This window comes from Merops nubicus, unplaced genomic scaffold (genome assembly GCF_000691845.1).
Source record: "Merops nubicus isolate BGI_N331 unplaced genomic scaffold, ASM69184v1 scaffold2497, whole genome shotgun sequence".
NCBI lineage: Eukaryota > Metazoa > Chordata > Aves > Coraciiformes > Meropidae > Merops > Merops nubicus.
This window is the reverse complement of record NW_008620776.1, coordinates 1-21,087: the sequence shown is the minus strand read 5'-3', so window position 1 is coordinate 21,087 and position 21,087 is coordinate 1. Positions and strand designations below refer to the sequence as shown.

Here is a 21,087-nt window from a genome sequence, read left to right as displayed (position 1 = left end):
TCTCCGCCCAGCTCTCCAGCCTGTCCGTGCTGCTCGGCTCTTCGTGCCTCCTCCTCGTGGCAGAGAGCCTGCCTGACCTGCTGGCAGCCAGGGCTGAGCCCCACTTACCCCACCCTGTGTGCCGGGCTCGGGCGCACAGCACCGGGGAGCGACCGCACCGCTGCTCTCCTACGGACGCCGTGCCCGCCAGGAAGGACTGCCCGGTTTGCTGCAGCACAAACCAACAGGGCTGCTGCTGGCCTCTTGGGAAGAGCACAGGTCATGCAAGGAGAGCCCGTTCCAGTAGCAACATGCAGACACTCAGTTCCCTGCTACTGCTAAAAAGTCAGATCATCAGGAAAGCTGTCCAAACAAGGACAGCAGTCGGCTCCTGCTGTCCCCCGGGTCACAAGCCAGAAGGCAGCTGCTCCAGCCTGCTGCACTGGATTGATGTATGGCTACCAGGCCAAATCCTCCTTGTTCAGCAGTGGCATCATTTGATGGGCCAAACACACCCTTGGGAGCACGCACACAAGTTCTGTGGGGACAGGGCATGTTTTCACACCCCACTGCCCAGCCCTGTCCACACCATAAAGCTGTGCTGCTCCGTCTGCTCCTGCTGAGGCAAGGGCAACACAGCCCCAGTGCAGACACTGAGGCTGCAGTACGTGGAGGATCAGGTGAAATTCTGGCACCATAAAACCCCCACTGCTACTGCACAAAACACGGTCCTGTAAAACTGCTGCTGCTCTTGTCTGTGGGCAGGCATGGTCCTAACAGTTCTGGCATAAATAAACCCCCAAATCCTTACCCCTTTCTGCCTGTCTGTGCAGATAATTCGAGGGCAGTATGGTGTCCAGAGGATGGAGCTTCTGCCCGGGGACCGGGAAAACTTGGCCATCCAGACCCGAGGTGGCCCTGAGAAACACGAAGTGACCGGCTGGGTGCTCGTAAGTACCTCCCCTAGGCACAGGGCTGCACAGAGAGTGCAGGGCAGTGTGCAGACAGCTCATGACAGAGAGCAGCACAGGAGACACGTGGCAACAGGCGTGGCCTGGAGGGGAAAACGACCTGTGTGAACTGGGCATGAAGGGTAAGGGGTGGCTGCTGGCTCATCTTACCCAGTGGTTTGTCTCCTCTGCCTGGCACGCAGCAGAAGCATGCTTTCTATGATCAGAGAAAGCTAGGCTTAAATAAAACATCTACTTTCTGTACATCATTGCTTTCCTGCTGCCATTAGTGGAAGGACACCCTCATCATGTCTGGGAAGGAATCAGTACAGAGGGAAAGCATCCCCAAGACCCACCCATAGCTGAGGAGCCCATACAGATCTGGCAGAACTGACCTTTGCTCAGTGAAGCACATCCCCTGCCTGGAAGCAGCACAGTGCAGAAGCCATCAGCGCTCACTCAGCAGACCCCCTGAGCTGCAGGAGTATCTGAGGGCTAATGGGTGATTGACACATGTCAAGAGGGAGGTGCTGTGCATCCCTGTAAGGGAATTGCAAGTGTTTTGGCTCCCATGGCAGAACTGAGCTTTGCTCAGGGAAGCACTCCCCCTGCCTGGAAGCAGCACAGTGCAGAAGCCATCAGCGCTCACTCAGCAGACCCCCTGAGCTGCAGGAGTATCTGAGGGCTAATGGGTGATTGACACATGTCAAGAGATGTCAAGAGATGCTGCACATCCCTGTAAGGGAATTGCAAGTGTGATGGCTCCCAGCTGCAAAGAAGCTGGCAGCAGAGGACCACAGCTTAGGGTGTTTGTTCTCTGTTGCAAAAGCAGAGATGGAAATGAGGAGAAGGAAGGGTTTGAATCCATGTTTTTGCTGGACTGACTGACTGGATGCAGCATGGAGTAGGAAGACTTCTTGCCTCCCTTCCCAAGCATGCAGTGGTTCAACATGCCTCCAAATTAAGTAAGCAATGAAAGAAAAGGAGGGGGCATTACAGCACACATATTGTGGCCCAGCAGAGGAGAAGAAAGCTAGCCTGATCCACAGGAGCAAGTACTTGTCCCAAACCTTACTGCAGAGATCCAGCACAGTCTGAACCACACTGTTTAGAGTAGACAGAAGAAATGATGCAGTCAGTGTGGTTCCTTAAGGGTTAACTGCTACTTCACACCCTCTGCTCATTTTAAGGAATCTCCAGCAATCAACAAGTTACAGAAGATAACCTTAAAACAGAATCACCTCTACCTGTGTACAGGATACTTACTGGGGGGTGGGGGATGTGTTTCTTCTCTACCTGTGTACAGGATACTTACTGGGTGTTTCTTTCTGTAGATATCTCCTCTGAGCAAGGAGGATGCTGGAGAGTATGAGTGCCACGCATCAAATGCCAAAGGAGAGGCAACAGCTTCTGCAAAAATCCACGTTGTGGAAACTCTGCATGAAATAGCCCTGGCCAAAGGTAGGTACTGTGGTTTACTCAGTTATTTGATATAGAAGGACCACCTCTGCTTAACGCTTCCTGGGGACAAAAAAAAGGCACACAAGAAATACCAGTTTTAACATGCAGCATTTAAACAAGCTCAAGAAATAAGAAATCAAGAAAATAAGCTCAAGAAATGGGCCCATGTGAACCTCAAGAGGTTCAACAAGGCCAAGTTCAAGGTCCTGCACCTGGGTCAGGGCAAGCCCCGGTATCAATACAGGCTGGGGAATTAAGGGATTTGGAACAGCCCTGTGGAGGACTTGGGGCTACTGGTGTCCAGCTTCTCACACATGAGCCAGCAAGGCACTCAGCCCAAGTGGCCAATGTTATCCTGGGCTGCATCAAAAGAAGTGTGGCCAGCAGGTCAAGGGAGGTGATTCTGCCCCCCCTGCTCCACTCTGGTGCAACCTCACCTGGAGTTCTGTGTCCAGCTCTGCAGTCCTCAGCACAAGACAGATGTGGACTCATTGGAGCAGGTCTAGAGGAGGCCCAAAGAAATGATCAGGGGGCTGGAGCACCTCTCTTAGGAGGAGAGGCTGAGGTAGCTGGGTCTGGGAAGAGAAGGCTCCAAGGAGACCTTATTGCAGCCTTTCAGTACTTAAAAGGGGGCTTTATAATGATGAGGACAGGCTTTTTAGCAAGGCCTTGCCAGGCTGCATGCAAAGCTGATGGTAAACCCACCACCCTCATTCCAGCTGTAGAGAGGGTGGCACAGACACATGTGCTTTGGAATAAACCTGGAGAGCAGGAACAGTAACTGTGACCATTCTAGAGGAAGAGGCACCAGGACCAAAGTATCCAGCTAGAGAATAGTGTGCTGCCCAGATCCACTTTTGGATATCATTCCTTTTTTTAATCCCAGTAACTCTATCCAAATGACAGTCTTGGACTAAAGACTTCCTTTAGGAGAATATTAACAGCACTTGGCACTGAAATAAGAGTATAAAATGAGTCCTGGTATCCCTGACACATGCCTAGGAGCCCTGCTAAAGGTTTTTAGCTCGTCTCTAATCCCTTTTCAAACATCTTATTTAGGCAGTGAATGAAATGGAGTTTCACCAAGCTGTGCCCCAAGCAGCACACTTAGACCCCAGGGCAGAAGTTCACTCCCCCTCTGACCAAAGCCCTGCTGTGAGGTTGTAGTACCGTGCATATTGCCTCATGTTTTATTTCTTATATACAGCCCACTTGTCACAGCTGTTCCTTCTCAGCTGTAGGAGAGCTCTCCAGTAAGCAGGCTGTAGCTCAGCAACAAGCTGGCAGTCCACAATCACTTAAAGGAAATTGATAATGTTAATGGAACAAACTGTCAGACGTAGCAGGCTTCTCCATAGCTACACACTGCGCACGGAGGGAGGCTCTGTCTCCTGTCCAGGTGATCTCAGCACAGAAAAATGCCATCTACTGCCATCCCCCACTGCTGCAGTCCTGCAAGAGGGAGGGAGGGAGGGAGTTGTTGGGTCTCACCCTCAGCTAAGAGACCAGAAAGCTCACCCACGGTGCTGCTGCCCAAGCTGTGACATTACCCCTTGGAACGGCATGAAGTGTAACCTGTTTCTGTTTTTCCACAGATGATGGTGCAGAGCTGTGATGTGAGGACTTGCACTTACACACACTTTTAAACGAGTGTTTTTGAAAGCAGCAACCTCTGGCTTTTTCTAGCTCACTAAGCATTCCCTCTTAATTCCCTTATCCTTTGATTACCAATTTGCTTGCACACTTCTTTCACAGCTACACGAATGAAGAGACTAACAAGTTTGATTACAAATTTTAATTCTATTTACAGGCAATAAAGATAACTTTGAACAGCACATAGCAGATGAGAAAGTGTATTTTAAATGCAACCTACACAAAATGAAACAAAAGCTGAGCACACCCATCTCAATTTTAAAAAAGAAAAAGCCCCTTTAAAGGCTAAACACTCATCATCCGAGGTGCGATGCTCATAGACATCAGTTCTTGGAAGAGGAGTTTGCAGGCATAGGGCATTCGAACCAAAGATATCTGGAAAGAGATTTCAAAAGGCTATGATAAGCACTTGGAAAGCACAGACATCCACCCCTCTACACAAATAACTTCTCCAGATTTTGGCTCAAAAGTGTTTCTGAAGTTAAGCATAAAAGCATTTCACCTTCTACTGCTCGCAGACAGTAACAAAACAAGAAGGAAACTGAGACTGTCTGTAGCAGCCACCCGGAACACAGATTTCATGTTAAAACCTGCAGCCCAGGGGTCTGGGTCTTAAACAAGAGCCATTTAACAAGGGAACACGTGCATAGCGGAGTGTGCCTGATGGGCAGGAAACACAGTTAGTATTTCCAGCACACATCAGTAACCCAAATGCCACGTGAGATTTGGAGCAGTACAAGAACAAGCCTGTTTAAGGCAACTATTTTTATCCCTGACATGGTTCTGTAACCACGCACACTACAAAGCTTTTTTCCTATTAAAAAAAAAAGCCCAACACAAAAGACCTCCCACGGGGACGCAGCTCTGCAAGCAGAAATGTCTTCGTGGGGACAGTCACAAGGGCAATGGCTCCAAATTCCTGTGATTCTGAGTTTTACTTCTAAAATAAGCTCTCAAGTGTTAACTTTTAAGGCCTCTGAAAACTCTCTGCTGCAAAACATTTGAGTGGCGTTTCCTGTCGAGCGACAAGCCTACGCTATACAATTCATCAGGAAACATCCAAACTAACTGGGATGCTGTAAACACTGAAAACAGTTATGAAACTAAAATAGCAATTGTTCTGGTGCTCCTTTAAATATTTACTTGCCCATCCATCTGGCTGACCAGAGCCACGCCTACCTGGGTTTTGTTACGGCAGCCCCGGCACTCGTAGGTGTGAGTCCTGGTGTTTGCGATCGCCATGATCCCACACAGGTTGCAGACATGGACTTGGTATGGGTCTGAAGCTTCAAACAGTCTCTCTCTCAAGAACTGGGCTGCTCCGTGAGCAATCTGGCAATCTCGTTCCATTTCTCCAAAACGAAGGCCACCATCACTGAAGAGAGGAAAAAAAAAACAACTCGGGTGTTGAGTACGTTGGCAAAAATACTTCAGTTCTTGTTGGTGGAACAAGTGACTTCTCAGAAACATAACATTAGTGTTGCAAGGCAGGAGTGAAGCTGTGCATTATTTTTCCTCAGACACCTCAGAATACGAACACCATGATTTGTAACTGCTGCTGAGCTTTTCTAAAGCAGATGTCAGCCAGCCAACAGTCACAGCCCAACTGTGCAGCAAAATGAGGTAAACAAATTATTCTCTATTTATCTATGGTGGGTTTAACCTCAGCTGGCTGCCAGATGCCCACCAAGTGGGTCTCTCACTCCCCCAGTGTTGACAGGACAGGGGGAGAAAATAAGATGGAAAAACCCACGGGTCGAGAGAAAACCAGGGAGATCACTTACCAGTTACCATCCCAGGCAAAAAAGGCATAACACAGGGAAAATCAGCTTCATTTACTGCCCAGTAAAAATCAGTAGGATGGTGAAAAACCAAGTCAAAACTAGAAACATTTCCCTTATCTTCTTCCAAGGATCAACTTCACTCCTTCATTCCCAGCTCCTTCCTCCCCTCACTGAGGTCACGGCGGCAATGAGGGTTGCAGTCAGTGCATTAACATTCCTCTCTGCCACTCCTTCCTCCTCACACTTCTTCCCTGCTCTAGCATGGTGTTCCTCCTATAGGGTAGTCCCTCACAAACTCCTCCAGCATCAGCATGGGCCCTTCTCAGGAACAGACCGATGCAGCATGGGCCCCCATGGGCCCCAGCTCCTGCCAGGGGCCTGCTCCAGTGTCGGCTTTCCACAGGCTGCAGGTGGACATCTGCTCTGCCATGGTCCTCCATGGACTGCAGGGGATCTCTGCTCTGGCACCTGGAGCACCTCCTCCCTTTTCTCCTTCTCTGACCTCATTGTCTGCAGGGCTGTTGGTTTCACATTTTCTCACTTCTCTCTCATAGCTGCTGTGCAGCATTTTTTACCCTTTCTTAATTACATTACCATAGAGGTGTCACCAGTGTTGCTGATGGCCTCAGCTTTGGCCAGCGGTGGGTCAGCAGCGTGTCCAGCACTGGACAATCCCTGGTCCTCTCTCAGAGAGGCCACCCCAGCAGCACCTCCTGGTGCCAAAACCTTGACACCTGCACCCAATATATGGTCTTAAGCCCAACACATGAAGACGAGTGGCTAACTGGAGAGCTAATTAAGTTCTAGCTGCTAAAAGTTGAGGCAGATAATTTTTACGGTGAAAAACTTCAAAGAAAAAGAGAACTATACAGAAACTGTACAGGAGCTAAAATATCCTTACCGAGATCTACCTTCCATGGGCTGCCTGTTAAGGATCTGGATTGGCCCTCGTGCACGAGAGTGGATTTTGTCATCTACCATGTGCTTCAACCGCTGATAGTACGTAGGACCAATGAAGATCTGTGATGTGATTTTTCGACCAGTGAAGCCATTGTAGAGAACCTGAAGCAGTTGATGCAATCACTGAATCATAAGCCTTACTATCCATCAAATTTACACTTAAAATAATTACAGTGAATTGGTATTTTGATTATACCTCATTGCCTCTTAGGTGATAGCCATAATCTGATAAAAGATTGGAAATCTTCTGCACATTGACAGCATCATTAAAAGGGGTAGCGTCACCAATTTCTCCCTTGTTTGCAGACACCTACAGAGAGAAGAGATTTGCAGAAGCTTGTCAGATTTCTGAAGGACTGGTCAGACAGTATTAAGCCATTTCAAACCGTTTTTAACTCTTAATGCCAGAACTTGAGATTCCGTGCCCATGTCAGTGTGAGGCTCAGACACGTGGCATAGAAGTTTCTTCTTACCTTCCCCTGGAGACACTCAATCAAGTGACCAATGGTCATTCGGGAGGGGATGGCGTGGGGGTTGATAATGATGTCGGGTGTGATGCCTTCGCAGGTGAAGGGCATATCCTACAGCAGGGAGACAGACCCTCAGTACATCCCAGAATACCAGCTTCCAGAAAAGCAATTGCATGGATTCAGATGAAACATTTTAAAGCATTCCAAAGGCACTGAAGTACCATGTAAGAAGCAGCTGTGTCCCTTTCTAAACATATTTTAGCTAAATTTAAATCAATGTATTATACCCGAGTAGATGTTCCACATCAAACTCACATAAGGCAGTTCCAGATCAGAGATAAAACGTCAAGGATTAAAAATAAAATCACTACCTCTTGCCTGTACTGGATACCACAGGTTCCTTTCTGACCATGCCTGCTGGCAAATTTATCTCCAATCTGTGGGATTCTTACAGAGCGTACCTGTAAGCCAGAAGAAAACATTAAACTGGTAACTTAACCACAGCATCAAAATTGTTAAAAGTAGAAGGCACAGACATCAGTGCTCACCCTGATCTTGCAGAACTTGTACCCTTCCTGGTTAAGGGTTACCATGACCTGGTCTACGATCCCAGTCTCGCTGGTCCGCAGGAAAGTGCTACAGTCCCTCTTGGTGAAGCGCCGGTTGGTGCTTTCCAGCTCATCTTCATTCTCTGGCAGTGTTACTGTTTTGCCAATGATGACATCGTCGCCAGACACACGTACCCCAGGTGCTATCAAGCCATCATCATCCAGTTTGTCATAGATTGCATGTCTCATACCTTGGGGGGAAAAAGGAAAAAAAGCAGACTCAGCATTTTTTGACATACCGACTTCCTGCAGAAAGTCAACGAGTCTCCTTGCAACTTCAGACTACTGCTAAAATGTCTGAAGGTAAATTTAGGCAGACATCTCAGCTGAAGTGTTTTGCTATTAACAGAATTTCTGCTCTTTTATATGTCCCAAAATAGAGACTAAGATCAACAGCCTTGCCCACAAAAATTTAAAGCCTCTGTGTTCATACACTGCTGTGTCTCACCTTGGCAAGTTTCGCGTGTAGGCTTCTCAAAAACTTCCTCTTGGTCATACCCTTTTTTAGACTCTTGCTCTTTGTAGGAGCGATAGAACACAGATCTGAAACAAAGTTATACAGCCTTCTCCAGTGAAACCAGCATCATTTTCCCTCATCTCTACACCTCAATTTCACTATAATCACCCTTTTGTCACATATTATGGCTACTGTTAGTAATGACAACTAAAACAAATATGTCACATGACCTTTCCTCTAATGTTTTCTTAATATGACCATCACTGATGAGGAGAAAACAAACAAAAAAACACCCCACCAACCAACCAAAAAAGTTTCAGATGGCATTTTGATGGTTACTGTTCAGATATTGCCAAAGTACCTATACATACTGATTTTGATGGACTGCAGAGACCTTTGGATCAACTTGACCTCTCAAAAGTACTTGTTATTCCTAGAGATTTTTCACACCTTCCTTGTATCCTGCTCATTACTTTTCTCCTTTGACCTGCCACTTTGCAAGCATTTTCAGGTGTCTACTGTTACCCTGCAGTGCCACACTCAGTACAACTAAGCTGCAGTGGAAAACTTTCCATTTATATAGCCTTTTTTTCTGGGGCTTTAGGGGTTTTTATTTGCTGCCTCAGTTGCCAGCACACCAAAGCCACAGCCTTTCAGACAGTATTATCTGCATGTATGTGATTGCTCCCACCCCTGCACACATGTGCCATGAAAGTCTAAGTCTTATTCTACACTGGAAGGCAGTAGATCCAAGATACCAAGCACGTGCTTCTTGGATTCAACTTATACAAAAGAAAATGAACAAGAACTAGAAACTCATTGACCAGCTATACAGCTAACCACAGCCACCTAAAACCTATCAGGCACAAAGTCACATCAGTTTCCAGTTGTCCAAACAGCAGTTCCTTCTAAAGAAAGGAATGTGCCAGTTCTCACTGGTAGCAACTGTGATGCAAGTGAAGACAGGACTGTATTGCAAAACTGCAATATTGCCATTAAGGAGTTCATGTAACTGGCAAGAGTATATGAAAATATAACAGCCAAGAGGCCAAATATTTTCTCCTTTAGCCATCATACAAAAAACAAACACAGTAAAGGCCAAAATGGAAGAGCTGAGAAGACAGAGTGGGAAGTTGGGTTACTCAAAGGATGAACCATACCTCACTGTGTTTGGCTAAGATACAACTTTACAAAATCTTACCTGAAAAAGCCTCTGTCAACAGCAGAACGGTTCATGATGACAGAGTCTTCCTGGTTATAGCCTGTGTATGATGCAATGGCTACAATCGAGTTGATACCTAGAATATTCAGAGCAAGTACTTTGAAAGCATGCATACATACCAGACAGGCATTACCTGTCACTCAAAATAAGCTGTATTCTCTACAGTGAAGCTGTTCTACCCTTTCTGAGATAAAATACCCATCTCCCACACACAAAAACCAGCAAATGGAACTTTGTGTAGAAAAGAGAGTCAAGAGCGACCCCTTGTGAAGAACCTGGCAAATACTAGTACAGAAGATGCATTTTTCCAATTAGATTTCAGCAGACTGTACATGGATCAAATAGTTTCAACTGCAACCCCAGCGATGCATTTTTTGCAGTCCAGGTGTCCAGCTACAAGTTAACATTTAAACTATAATGAATTCTTAAATGACATCATTGACTAAATATTCGGGTATTCCACACACAAGATGGTGTGACACAGTTTGAAGAAAACAGCAGTTATTTTTGTTCAATAAGCATGAACTGACAACATACCTGCTGGTAACTCTCTGAATCGTAGGTACTCCATGGAGCGCGTGGTTACAAGGGGCTTCTGGGGGTAATACAGCACATGTGCCAGCGTGTCCATACGGACGTGGAAGTTTGTAATGTAAACTCCCATGGCCTGCTTACCCATAGCAGACTGGTATGTGTTCCTGGGAGACTAGGCAGGCAAGGAAAGACCAGTATATAAGTACATGTGCTGCTGCGGGTTTTCTATCAGCTTTAAAAGCAGGATGCTCGAAGTGATGCACTGACCTGGTTGTGATCAGGGAAAGGGATAATAGATGCACATACGCCCAGGATCATGGATGGGTGGATCTCACAGTGTGTGTATGTCGAGCAGTATGCCACACCTTTCTCTTGCAGGTCATCTGGAGTCATTGCCAGCATCACAGTCTCTTCTTCCAGGGTATCAATGTATTCTACTACACCGCTGGCCACAAGATCCTGCCAACTGAATAATCAAATGTCTGAAATGCTGAATTAACACATAAAATGGATCTCTTCAGCTGTCATAAGAACAAGGACTTCCCTGGATTATCATTAGTACTACTGCCTCAATATGATAAAAAATCAATTAAGCTACCAGGCCATGAAAGCATCTGTACTCCACGAAACTTTAAACGTTTCTCTCTCCAATCTGAAGGAACCTGCAACTTCCAAGATAGAAAATCAAACGTTTGGTTGCATTTCAGGAACACACCTGTAGTTGTTATACTCTCGTTCCTTCAGTTGGTCAATATGCCTTTTCTTCAACAGCAACTTCTGTTTCTCCACAATTAAAAGGGGTCGACAAATTCTGCCGGCGTCGGTATAGATGCGGATTTCTCGCTCACGGATGTCTCTGATCATGGAGACCTGTCCAAGAGAGTAATGCCCCTTGAGGACAAGGTCTCAGCCCCAAAACAGAACCATTGAATATGGAATAAGATAACAAAGTGCCCTAAATCAGAGACCTCACAGGTCCTATCAGCAGCACAGCACAAGCATTAACACTCCTACAAACACAAGCACTTCAGGAGATTATTTTCAACTGGATCCTCTTTAAAAAACACAAAAAAATAATTCCAAAAAACCCAAACAACAATACTCCCACCACAACTAAACCACCACCCACACAAAAACATCAACAAACAAAGAGAAACCCAAAAAGCACCAAACCCCAAAAAACTCCCAAACCAAACAACACACCCAAACCCAAGCAATGTGAAGTATGTTCAGAAAGAGACTTGCAAAAAATGCCATCTGGAGCTTGCCAAGTAGCATCAAGGCATCAGTCCTCTCTCATCTGTAAAGATACCCTAACTCTAGATGTCAAATTCATACCTCTGACACAATGATGTCCATCTGACGACGGAGCTTCCTCAGGGTATTCATGAGCTGTTCTGGATCTTTGTGTATTCCTACCCAGCAGCCATTAACAAAGATCTTGGTAGCGCTATAAAGAGGGAAAACCAACCAAAAAAGAATTAAAAGAAAATTATTAAAAAATCCCCAACTCTTAAAAAAAAAACAAAAACAAAAACACCACCATATCAACCCCCTAAAAACCAACCCAAACCCTTGAAGTGTTGTGCAGGAAAAAAAGCTTAAGTTTGTTTAAACAGTTTCATTTGCACATACTCAGCTATTGCTGCTGGAGATATTTCTTCCAGGTTTTCCATACTCCACTCTTCCAAGAATTCCAAAATTGGGGATGGCTGAGACCCCACAGAAATGTAAGCCATCAGGGCTAAGTTCTTTACAAGTCCTACTGCATGACCCTAGGAGAAACACAAAGTTGTTTTGCATATCCAAATCAAGAGATTCCCTCAAGAAGATCCAAGAACTTAAACTTCTAACTGGACACAAAACATGCTATATACTTTATTAATTTCTAGCATTCAGCTACAGAGTTAGCTAGAAACATTCATGTCAGCATTTAAAAAACACAAAGTGCCAGTGATCATTACAAGTGCCATGGCTATAAAACACGAGCAGAAAGAAGCAGTTAGGTGTAAGTACTGATACAAATACTATTTTTTTTTACCTCTGGGGTCTCAGCAGGGCAAACCATTCCCCACAGGGTGTTGTGCAGCTGCCTGGGCTTTGCTAGCTTCCCATCTCTCCCAATTGGAGAATTCAGGCGTCTCAGGTGGGAAAGGGTCGATGCGAAAGTCAGTCGGTTTAACACCTGCAGGTTGTAAGGAACTCAGTCAGACAAAGCTTCCTAGGTGACTAGAAAGAGTGACACCTGTAAAAAGGCTTTTCAGGCTGCATTTTCAGCTTTTTTCAGCAGGAGGGTTTGCCAGGACAATAACACAGAGATCTTTTCAAACTCAGTCTGAAAAACTAAGACGACTTAGCTTTCAGGAGCAATCAGCACTTAGATTCTTTTCAGAGTCTTCTCAAAAATTTAAGAATGTTTATTTTTACAGCCTGAAATGTGAGTTTACTTAAAAAGCAAACAAGCCCCTCATATGCACCAACTGATCATCCAGGGACAGCTACCATCTTTGCTCCTTTCCTAACTTTGCTTTCCCCAAATTGCGATCTCACCAGGGCTCCAGACCACAAAACGTGCTGGCATTTAAAAACTGCCATCTCTTTCTTGTTTCCACCTTTATGGGAAACAGGCTGAACTTAGCACTGTTCCTGGATAATAAAGTCACTGCTCCTCATAACTGGCTCTGGAATACACAACTGTTATATGACAAGGTGTCAGTCAAGTTTCTTTAACCACTGAAAAGGAATTAAAGGGAAGAAATCCATACTTCCTAAAGATTCCCCCTGAGCAGGACTTGACCAGCCACACAAACATGCTCTAACACAAAAACTCTTTACAACAGCTACACCAGCTGTTTAGCAGTGAACATAATAGCTAAAACCAACCAAACAAAACAAAAAACCAAGCTATTTAGATCTTCATCTGTTTCAACTATAGAAATTTCCTTTCAAAAATGGTTCTATTTAACTCTTCCATGATGGAGTTTTATGTAAACCCAACAAATGCTACCATGCCTTATTCAGCTGTTGTACCTGAGATACTCCTGCTCTGGCCTGATGAGCTTTCTTCTGGTCACCCCAGTTTCCTGTTGCCAATGAATACTTCAAACCATCTGAAATAATTCTTGTTTTAATTGCCAGTTCCAAGTTGAAATCCTTCCCTCGGTCAATAAACTTTTGTGCATATATTCTCACTTCCTTCAGCAAATTCTTAAACATTCTGCAGAAGATACCAAGAAACATGATTAAACACTACTCTAGCAAGTCCACCTACTCAGCACTGTTTGGAACAAATGTCACTGGCCTCCTGAAGAGATCCTGGCTGTGCTGCCAAAGACTAGCTATCAGACACAATAGGCTGTGGATTTAGAAGCATTGAGATGGCAATGCCTCTACTGTGAATTATCTCAAAAAAACCAGGGATATTATAGTTACCCTCTGAACAGGAAAGCTAACAGTGGCCCAGCAAGATCCAGTCTCTTGTTGCCATAATGATCTCTGTCATCAAGCTCTCTTCTTCCCAATGCTGCCAGCAACAATCTGTGAACCATATACCTAAGCAAATAAAATAGTTGATGTTTTAAACTGGCAGAAAACATTCACAGCAAGGATTATATGCTTTCACAGATAAATCAGTGAGCTGTTTCCTTCCATTCTAGATCTGTAGGATACCACTGTCCTAAAACAGACTTCTTAAGCACCTATGTCCTTAGAGGTGAATGACCCACTGAAATCTCAATTAACTACAGAGATAAGTTAATATTTACATCATTATTGCAATGCATCTTCTGCTACATGTCTGTCCTGTAATACAGGCTACATTTAAGCACATGGAATAGGGTGTAAAATGGTAAGCCTCCTGATGCTACAGTTCATCTGCATAAAAAGAACCAGTGATCAAGAGAATGTGCCAATAGTTTTCAAGGGTGGGTTTACTTTACAAACACCTTCCCAGCAGTTATCTACACATTAATTATCAGCCTCTGTATGTCGTCCATGCAATTTGATGTGAAACAGTCATTTATCACCACCACCACATCTAACTTAAGATCCAGAATGCGCTGGAGGATTGTTTTGGTTTGATTTTTTTTTTTTTTAAAATTATTTTAACAACATTTGCATTTTCTCAGCTACAAAAATACCAGTACCCTCAAGTTTCTCACTGGGTATCCAGAAAATGGAAGTTAAAAACAAACTTCCATTCAGTGGATTCTTCCAATCATATACATATGTGAGTAAAATCTGTATCCAGGGTCCCTCTGCAGACATGTGCCAGAAATTAATGACTTACCCTAGAAAATAGGCCTTTTTGGTTTCACAGAAGTCACTGACACCAACATGTGGAAGCATTTCCTTCTGCAAGACTTCTTTAGCATACTTGATTCTCTTCTCTTTGGTGACACCTGGCTTTGCACCTCTTGACCCAATGAAGTTTAGAGCAACATTTTGCTCCTGAATCACAAATGCTTCATCCAGAGAAGGTTTGACCTAAAGCACAAAATAACAGCAAAATCCTGTAGCATCCTGCACCTGTTGGAGTTGAAGGAAACTATGGACTAGTCTGCTGATGATTCTTTTCAGGAACTGCTAATTACTGATACAGTTCTTTCTGGCTTTACTGTAGCAGCTCATTCAGGAGCAGCAGAAAACAGTAAAGGAGCATGCAGAAAGCATGCAAGAATAGCCTAGACTTCAGAAAATACTCAAATACCTTCTAGGCTTGTTGCCGTTTTGGGTATAAAATGGGATTTTACAATTAAAGTCAATGGCAGCTGGATAAGACCCTACCTCTCCAAACACAGATTAACTCTTTGAAATTTCCATTGCACTCTGTTCACCCAAAATACTCATTAGAACAGCTTTAGGCAGGAAACTTCTGATGTTTGTAATAGACAATCCACAAAAATAATAAATAAATTACAACTGGAAAATGAACAATATCTTGATGATTAGCCACACCTAATGTCAAGCTAGGAAATCACTTATTTAACATGTCTTACCATTTCCATCATTTCTGGATCTTCAAAATCATAGATGATGTGCTCTAAAATGTCCCTGTCAGACACAAAGCCTAGTGCACGAAAGACAATTATGATGGGGACTTCTTGTTTGATGTATGGCAAAGTGGCTACGATGCGCTGACCGATGGCGCTCTTCTTTGCACCCTGAGAAGATGTGCAAAAAAACATACATCAGTCTTCAGTCAGCTTGCCTTTAAATAAAAACACCTCTCTGGATTTGGAGGATCCAGCCTAAGGGTATTTATTCAGGCACTACAGGAAATCATGGCTTCTCAGCAGGTCAACTAAGGAGCTATTCTCAAACTTTACTCCAGCAAGGATTTTTTAATTTTAAAAACATGTCTAATTTTCGAAGCCTGCAAAAACTTGGAAGGTTTTTGCTGGTACAAGGGAGTTTAGATACGACTACTCATTCACCCGTAGGCATCATTTCTCTCCTTTTTGAGCATTTCCAAAGAGCAATCACTATTCACCTCCAGCTTTCCTTCTGTCAGCTTAAGCCCTGCTTTTCTAATCCACTTGTGCAAGACTCCCCATTCTGCCGAGTGTTCAAGCAGCTGCTCCCCCCTCCATCCCAGGAAGAAACAAATGCTGTGAGACACAGAGGGACAACCACTCAAGAGTGCCCCAGCCCAGGAGTGGTGTAAGGCTTCAATTGAAGTCACTCTTGGAACATGTTTGGGCATCTCCAAACATCAGTGGAATGGTAAAGGAGGACTGACACCTTCTGCTTTTGAAGTTACCAATAGCACGTATTTCCCCTCACAGTTGGCACAACTAGATGTTAAATACAAATCAATATGTGGTCTGAAAAACACATCTAAACACTAGCTTGGCTATCAGTAAAGGCAAGGTCCACACTCCTACTCTTGTTGTTTGCCAAAAAACAGGACACAGCTTGATGGATCTTTTAAAAACTCATTTACAGCAATGCTAAAATTATTTTTTAACCTCGCCCTAAAACCTGCTACAAATTGAGTCTTCAATCCTCAAATTATTCGCCCCAGAGACAGGCATAATCTGTGACAAACAATGTCTTTTTAAAGTTTAGCTTCAACTTCTTAAAGTAAACGACGTGAAGAGAGGGGACATTAACACCACTCCTAAAACAATCTCTGTTGTAAGCCCCAGGGCAGGGCTGTTATTGCTCAGGCATACCTGCCCACCTCTGGCCAGCATGCTAACCCAGATAGTACTTGTTGGTCGAGAGGAATTCTCCAGACAAGACCGACACTCTCCTGTGTAGGCGTATTTTGAATCTTTCTTTGCAAACACATACACTGTGTTCGTAGCCATTTTCTCTTGAGCAATCAGGACCTGGGTTAGAAACAAGAACACTAGCATGTAACAGACAAAAGGACATGCTGAAAGTAAAAAGCACCCTGGGTTTCTACTCTTCTTTAAAGCGCCTTAAAAGCACTACACAGCGTGAAGTCAATTTGCCAACCTCAGTTGGATCACACTATAGGTGTTAAAAATATAGTATTAAGGAAAACATACACCTAGTTAAGAGAAAATAAAAGACTCTGAGAAGACTGTTCTCTCTGATGTACTAGCCACATCTGCTAGCTGTACCAAGACACTTCTGTTAGCTTTAGACACAACACTAATAAAGAAAGCATTTCACACTCTGCTTCCAAGGCCAATGCCCTACACACACATTTGAATTTAAATGCCAGCCACAATGGTCAAAGCCAGATTTATTTTTCTCCCCAAGAAGAAAAACAAAATTCTACTTCTTCTGCTGTGTTTGCCCAGGTGTCACTTACAAAAAACTGGCAGTTTCATTGGTGACCATGAGAATGGAAAGGATATGGTTTGCTAAAGGTGAATCCACAGCAATGGAGTTAAGAACCTATCCTTATAATAAAACACATCTACATGAGCTGTAAACAAACTGCAGGAGACTCCAAGTGAAGAAGTACTTCATTTTAGAGTGCATGCTGTTCTGCAGTGTTAAAAAAGAAAAGGAAAGTCTCTAGATTGCTTAGTGGCATTCAATGGAAAAAGTTCACGAAGCTCAAGAAGGGATATATGTCTCAGAGAAGTACAGGTGGCTCAAGAAAGCCCTAGAAGAGGACTAAAAACCTGTCTTTCTACAAGATCACAAGCACCCACAGTAATTGTGATACGCTGGAATAGAAGTGCTCATGCTCTAGGCAAAAACTTATAGAAACGAGCAACAGAATTGTCAGTGTCTGTAGAGATGGCTGTGTAAGGAACAATCCTTTACCTTTTCTGATCCATTAATGATAAAGTAGCCACCAGGATCCAGTGGGCATTCGTTCAGCTCACAGAGGTCACGGTCAGTTAGGCCATTCAACAAACAGTACGTCGAACGTAACATAATAGGAATTTTTCCTATAAAAGTTTTCTGATGCTGTGTCTGTAACTGATCCTCCCCTTCCTTAATAACTGTTTTAGTTATATCCACATACAAGGGGGCTGAATACCTGCAGAATAAAACCACCATTGTGTTATCTGTCAAGCACTCAGTGGTATATTAAGCATTATCACCCAATCATCAGTCACTGGATTTGACGACTAGAAGCTGAAATGTAAATAGAGCAATTTTCAAGCAACTGCTAAACTTAAAAGGCTATCAATTAATAACACATAGACAGTCCCTTCTTGTGTTTATCTACTAGCCAAGAGTTCTTACGTAAGGTTTCTCAGCCTGGCTTCATTGGGCATCATGGGTGAGGGTGCTCCATCTCTTTCCCAGTGTGTAGGCTTGGAGAGATAGATCTGTTCAAACTTCAGCAGGTAACGGGGCTGGAAAACAAGAAGATATTTACCTACATGAGAAAAAACATCCACTTTGGTTGTTCAGGACTGGCCTAGGGCTTAGTGGCCAATGCTGCTGCATGTCCTCAGCTCAAGGTATGGGAACAATCCCTCTTCACATGATTAGTTTAAAAAAAAATACTCAAGAACTTTCATTCATTTCTAAACACCTCATTAATAATAAAAAAAAAAAGAGGAAAATCAAGGTTTAAAACTGTTGGTAAGAGAAGAATAAAGTACCCAAACAGGTCATCTTCCTGTAAAATAGGTCACAAAGTCAAAATCTGCCAAGTTTGTGACTATACTAACAAATAAAATATGCCTTACATATGCCTATTTATTCTGTAACTTCAGACAAAATTGCTAGTTTTATGATGCAAAAAAGGTGAACCTGCTTTAACACGAGATAGCTGACATATCAAAAAAGCTGCAAGTTTTTGTAAGGCTTTGCTGCCATGCATAAAACATATTGAATAGCTTCTTTAGTTCCACAGAAACCCTTTCACTTGTTACAGTGAAGCCACAGGCATGAAAGCACAGATACTTTCCAGTAACAGAACAGTTCTCAGGCTCTTCATTTTGGTCTGAGAACCACTCATCCCACAGAATCCTAACACAAGAAGATTCAGAGCCTTCAGCTCACTTAAATCAAAAGCCTGGCATCTAAAATAAAGGAGTAAAAGGTTTAAAACAATACTCTTTATCAAAGTGCATTTATGTATCTGGTAGAGGGAGGCAGAATTTAAAACACAGCAAGCAGTTACACAACAGTAGCTTTGTTCAAGCATTTCGTATGTGTGGTCTCAGTCCTGGTCTGCAAGCCTGTCAAGGCAACGTGGCTCTTGGAAAAGGATCTAGAGATGAGCCATTCTACTCACAAAGCATTCCTCCACAGACCAAAATCCAAAGAGGTAGAGAAAAGTAAGCAAATTGTCAGATCTGCACGTATGCAGGTTGAAAGGCTTGTTGTCTTTCAACATTTTCTTCAGGTTGCTGTTTTCTACTGTGTCCCTTTGAAGAACAGAAGCTAACACAAATAAGGAACTACAGTGCTGCCATCCCAGCTGAGTACCTGCCTAGAAGCCAGCTGAGAATATCTATTACTAAAACAAAACTCAAATGTCATGCAGGCATTTTACCACCTCTCAGCCACAAGGACTCTGCTGCAGCACGCCACCAAAGAGATGTTTGCTCTAGCAGAGCAAGCTCCAAAGCAGAGAGAGAGAGGTCAGCTTATGGTTTATACCACAAGTGGTTTTAGCCTTTCTAAAATGTATTTTCAAAGTTCTCATATTCAGCCTTTTTTCTGAATATGCTACAAAAGGCAAAGGTGCCAATTAGCCATCCCATTTTTGTCATACACAGAGCTGCAGAAACCACCCTTTTAACACCTGTTCTACATGGTTCTGATTCCAGTAGAGATTAAGTAGATTATTGCATCAATTTCAAAAAAAAAATAAATAAAATGAAGTGTCATTGCTGCTCTACCCACAAGACATACTGTAGTCAAGTACAAGAAAGCCTCTTGTAGTCAAGATATTCTCTCTTATGTGTTACTAACAAAAACTGCTACTGGAGGAGGAGAACTGTTATCAATAATTGAAAACACAGCCTGTTGGGTAACACCAGTTCCTAGGATGATTCTATAGGATCTTACACAAAGACTTGAATTATTGGAAGGGACCTGAAAACAATTTGATTTTAAAAACTACAAAAACTTCCTACAATACTAGGTGGCAGAGCCTTGTTGGTATACATTTTGTAGGTCAAAAAAAAATTCTCTAAATTGTTACCCCAAACCCCACCTTTTTCATGGATTTCCAGCAAGAGCCATCTGTAGTACCAAGTCCCCCAAGTTCTCAAGCAAACACTTTCAAGGTGAACACATTTACTATAAGCTCAGAGATAGTAAATATCTCTGAGCATGGTTGTTAAACCCTCTGATATGCTATAAATTTCCTTCAAAATCTGAGGCTGAGAAGTGGAGGGAGAAAAAGAAAAAGTCAGATCAGTCCAATACACTCAGTCTCCTTAAATTAATCCAGTATCTTCAAATGAGGCAAGAGTCTGTCTGCAAGTGGCCCTGAACAAAAAGGAAACTTCCTTTTTCTCTTATCTAGACCAATTCCTAAAAACTTTAATTTGATAAATAAGAATAAGAAACTAACCTCTCTGATAGGAGAAAGCAAAATGGTAACTTTTGGGCAAAAAGAAGCCAGGTTGCATACTCTGCTTGTGATCTGACCCTGACCCACGTCCAGTGTGGACAGGTCTCCACTTACCGGCTCTTCCACTTCTCCTGTGGCATGCTGGGCTTCAGCTTGTAAATCAATTGGTGGGGCATCTTCAACAATTCTCTGTACAGACATCTGAATAAACTCATCAAAAGAATCCAACTGTTGCCTGACTAAACCTTTTTCATCAAAATAGGAGCTATAAAAAAAAAAAGTGCATTAGTGAACAAGAGATCTCACTGCACGTACGTTATACAACTACAAGCTTCAGGTGCCTTTATTACAAACCCTTCAAAAGCCAGGAATCTGCACTGAAAATTACAGAATCAAACACAGTCACTTTTCCTGAGGCATGAGTTTCAAACACAGGTGCTCAAAAATGCCCTCAGCATTTGCAGGCACAGCCTTGCTGCCACATTTTGGCTTAGCCACGACTGCATGCATGCTCTATCTTAAGTTAGAAGGGGAACACCACGACTGAAACCTCAGCAGAAGCAGCTGCAGCTCAAGTTCTCAACAATGTATGCAAACTACTTTGCTTTAGCTACTTTTTTTGCACTGCAGTAAACTGTGTGCATGCCCTGAAGTCAGGGTAAGTTCTCAGAACTTTTCTTAGCTTGGATCCCCTCTATTCCAGCCACACAAAGACTCACAACTTTGCTCCTATGAACTTCCCTTAGCCTTCGAGTAACCCAGCTTCACCCCAGCACAACCCAACTGTGGAAATCAAAGCCTGTTCAAAGCCCCACACCCTAACTTTTAATGGGATGACTAACACATGTCTGCTCAATGAGCTCCTTGCTGCAAGCTCCTCTGCCTCACATTCCTGAAGCCAGGCAGGGAACCCACACTACCTCAGCTTCTGCCCCATCGCTGCTAAGATCTCTAAAGAAGACTGGTAAGAGCTACCTCCCTACCAACAACCTCAGGCTTCCTCAAGAAGGAGAACACACCCACAGCCATCGTGCTG

General features: G+C 43.6%; 2 protein-coding genes across 2 annotated transcripts; one reads left to right on the top strand and one right to left on the bottom strand.

Annotated features, from left to right (window-relative positions):
* Positions 1 to 816: 816 nt before the first annotated feature.
* Positions 817 to 4,225, top strand: IGFBP7 (insulin-like growth factor binding protein 7). Its single transcript, XM_008944199.1, has 3 exons — positions 817 to 929; positions 2,264 to 2,390; positions 3,986 to 4,225. The coding sequence occupies exons 1-3, from the start codon at positions 843 to 845 to the stop codon at positions 4,003 to 4,005; spliced, it is 234 nt and encodes a 77-aa protein (XP_008942447.1). The 5' UTR covers positions 817 to 842; the 3' UTR covers positions 4,006 to 4,225.
* POLR2B (polymerase (RNA) II (DNA directed) polypeptide B, 140kDa) lies at positions 4,176 to 20,988 on the bottom strand. Its single transcript, XM_008944200.1, has 24 exons — positions 20,972 to 20,988; positions 20,166 to 20,316; positions 17,759 to 17,871; positions 17,330 to 17,549; positions 16,255 to 16,413; positions 15,076 to 15,240; positions 14,367 to 14,563; positions 13,511 to 13,630; positions 13,109 to 13,295; positions 12,120 to 12,263; positions 11,714 to 11,853; positions 11,417 to 11,528; positions 10,794 to 10,948; positions 10,346 to 10,544; positions 10,082 to 10,250; positions 9,524 to 9,620; positions 8,314 to 8,408; positions 7,806 to 8,056; positions 7,629 to 7,718; positions 7,261 to 7,368; positions 6,984 to 7,097; positions 6,729 to 6,889; positions 5,223 to 5,418; positions 4,176 to 4,418 (listed from the first exon to the last, which is right to left on the bottom strand). Exons 1-24 carry the CDS (start codon positions 20,986 to 20,988, stop codon positions 4,329 to 4,331), a joined length of 3,450 nt encoding a protein of 1,149 aa, XP_008942448.1. The 3' UTR covers positions 4,176 to 4,328.
* Positions 20,989 to 21,087: the final 99 nt, after the last annotated feature.

What these genes read in the sequence shown, in the direction of transcription:
- POLR2B (XM_008944200.1), bottom strand. An exon ending in TGCTGGCCAGAGGTGGGCAG is followed by an intron (nt 15,241 to 16,254) that starts GTATGCCTGAGC and finishes ACATCTTCTCAG; the next exon opens with GGTGCAAAGAAGAGCGCCAT. An exon ending in TACACGCGAAACTTGCCAAG is followed by an intron (nt 8,057 to 8,313) that starts GTGAGACACAGC and finishes TTTCCCCCCAAG; the next exon opens with GTATGAGACATGCAATCTAT.
- IGFBP7 (XM_008944199.1), top strand. Translation starts at nt 843, where the DNA reads ATGGAGCTTCTGCCCGGGGACCGGGAAAACTTGGCCATCCAGACCCGA. An exon ending in AAGTGACCGGCTGGGTGCTC is followed by an intron (nt 930 to 2,263) that starts GTAAGTACCTCC and finishes TTCTTTCTGTAG; the next exon opens with ATATCTCCTCTGAGCAAGGA. An exon ending in TGAAATAGCCCTGGCCAAAG is followed by an intron (nt 2,391 to 3,985) that starts GTAGGTACTGTG and finishes GTTTTTCCACAG; the next exon opens with ATGATGGTGCAGAGCTGTGA.